General features: G+C 41.7%; 1 protein-coding gene across 1 annotated transcript; it reads left to right on the forward strand. All coding sequences in view use genetic code 11, as the record gives it.

Moving 5' to 3' along the window:
• Positions 1-688: 688 nt before the first annotated feature.
• Positions 689-2,472, forward strand: EGR_07452 (Guanylyl cyclase GC-E; the record flags this gene model as incomplete). Its single annotated transcript, XM_024496701.1, has 4 exons — positions 689-807; positions 998-1,190; positions 1,729-1,903; positions 2,369-2,472. The coding sequence occupies 4 exons, from the start codon at positions 689-691 to the stop codon at positions 2,470-2,472; spliced, it is 591 nt and encodes a 196-aa protein (XP_024348907.1).
• Between the last annotated feature and the right edge of the window lie 218 nt (positions 2,473-2,690).

Here is a 2,690-nt window from a genome sequence, read left to right on the forward strand (position 1 = left end):
GGGTCAGGAGTAGAGAAAAGCCTCCTTTTCGTCCACAGGTAATTACTTTTTGCCATCACTAAATGCCGCCAAATTGATTTGGTTGTCATGTGCAGGTAGGGCAAACTGAGCTAATCATAGCCTTTGCATGAAGCAGCCCTATATGTCTAGTAATTCAGCAGTATGCATGCCAGGTTTAAGAATATTCCTAAGTGAAGTCTGCATGCAGTCTCTATCGAGTTGAACACAAAGGCTAGGGTGTTTTGAAAGAAATGATAAAAATACATCGCAATGGCATTTGAATCGTCAATGCGGTGTACAATTATCGAAGAAACTGGGAATCGAGTGACCTAGATGACGTAAATGGAGCACCACTACCTGTCAACACTACACCACCTCCACACCACTAACATGAAAGCTTATTTTGAAAAGCATAGAAGACTTGTATAATTCTGTGTTGAAATATGCCTCTTTTTACAACAGTGTACCCAGTTTCATCTGTTGGCTTTCCAGATTCAGCCTCTTCAAACAGGCATCCCACCCGTTTATAGAGACATTCTTGAAAGAGCTTGGTTGGAAAATCCTTGTTTAAGACCAACATTTAAGGAGCTGCATGAAGAGATCCAGCAAATGACCAAGGGAAAGTAGGTTTGCTAGATTTCATATCTTCTTCTCCATTATCGCAAGAAAAACGAATATCGTAGAGCACATGTTCAAAATGATGGAGAACTACTCCAGTCGGTTGGAAGATCAGGTGCGGACTCGAACGGAGGAACTGGAGAAAGAGAAGAGGAAGAAAGAAATTCTCATTTGTCGCATGCTGCCTCCGTGAGCCTCCTGTGAATATGATTTTTCACCAACCGAATTGAAGGGGTTTAGTGAATTGTACCGCATGATCTCTGATCGAGAGAATTGGCTACTACGATCCTATAGTTTCAAATTTATCGGTGTTTGATTACGCAGCTTTAGGCTATGAATAGTTTTTGAGTACAAAATTGGCCCTAATTTGGAATTGTAGAGTTGTTGCAGAAGCGTTGAAGGCAGGTGTTGCAGTAGCACCTGAGACCTACGATGAGGTGTCAATCTACATTAGCGATATTGTTGGATTTACGACCATCTCTGCAATGTCCACACCATTACAGGTTGTTGATCTTCTTAATGACCTGTACACACTGTTTGACAAGACGATTGCTAACTACGACGTCTACAAGGTGGGTTTGTTTGGAGGCGCTTGAGCGTACTTTTAGACAAAGGTTTGATCCCCATATAAATATTTGGGGTGCAGATTTCTACCCTTAGCAACTAAAAAGAATGTTCTCCTTTTCACACTTACTGGGCGGCATTTGGTTTATTAGATCCTGCAAATCGCCTCAAAACATGGTGTGCTGACTGAAAATAAAAAAATAAAATGACTCCTTTCTAAAATTGCCCAAGACCAGTGATGCATCAAAGCGCCGTTTTTAATCGTTTGCTTAACTTGTTTAGACAAAGTAGCTGCCTATTTATTTCACTGCTTTAAATGGCTTGCAAAGCCTACGGTTAATTAAAATAGCAGAACTTCTACTTGTTTAGATAGGATAAGTAATGTGCAGATTGTTATTTCCTTTAAAACTCAAAAGTGCCTTTTCCAACGTCTGATTACTCATTGTTGTAACCGACACGCTTGAGTCTCTTTTTAATGCACGAGAACAGGCGGGTCAGAAGTGCTCAGAATTTACGCCATTTGAAGTTGATATTTACTCTTTGTAGGTAGAAACGATAGGAGATGCATATTTGGTGGCTTCAGGACTGCCAGTCCGTAATGGGCGACGCCACGCGGGTGAGGTAGCCATGATGGCTCTCGACCTGCTTAGTGCTTGTGGGACTTTCACCATTAAGCACTTACCGAAGGTGCCCTTGAGGTTACGCATCGGTCTGCATAGCGGTACGTTGAATGAACACCCGGGCTAGTTCCATTTTAAGCTACACTTGCGTGATGCATATTGAGGTAGGCAAATGAATGTCAAAGGCACATGTGCAATGCATTCGGTGAGGTGGGCACTCCAAAGCTGGATTTTAATGTCCTGCTTTAGCCATTAATCTTATCTGCATACGCAGGCTTTGCAGTGCTGTGCGCTTTATGCTGCCATCGTCACATGTGTGTCACGTTCCAAATTTTTTATTCTACCACTAGGCCTTTGATTTTAATTTTACTTTTTGTGGCAGCTGAGTCATTCCTAAGCAACTGACGCATGCTGTTATTTTCAAACAATTGCGAATTTCTGGCCTAGTGGTGAGCAGAATGCACCACAGTATTAGTAGTTGAAGCAAAGTAACCCAAGGCTCACCTTTGATTGAAATCTACAATATTAATAGAAAATGGATATGAAGATGATTTTTTCACTGTTAGGACCTTGTGTTGCTGGTGTCGTGGGACTTACTATGCCACGTTACTGTCTTTTTGGCGATACCGTTATCCGAGCACTACAATTGGAGTCATCTGGAGCCGGTTAGTAAGATTATTCCTTGTTTCTTTCCCTCTAACTACGATCATAACGTAACATGCCCTTATTTTAGCCTTTAGGATACACATCAGCGAACGAATAAAAGAAATATTGGACGAGATAGGTGGCTACCACGTTGAGTACCGTGGTTTAATTGAATTTGAAGGCGGTGTGGAGACAACAAGCTATTGGCTCACTAGTAGTGACAATTTTCACAAGCCTTTACCC

The sequence above is a fragment of the Echinococcus granulosus genome (genome assembly GCF_000524195.1).
Source record: "Echinococcus granulosus chromosome Unknown EG_S00077, whole genome shotgun sequence".
Classification (NCBI taxonomy): Eukaryota; Metazoa; Platyhelminthes; class Cestoda; order Cyclophyllidea; family Taeniidae; genus Echinococcus; species Echinococcus granulosus.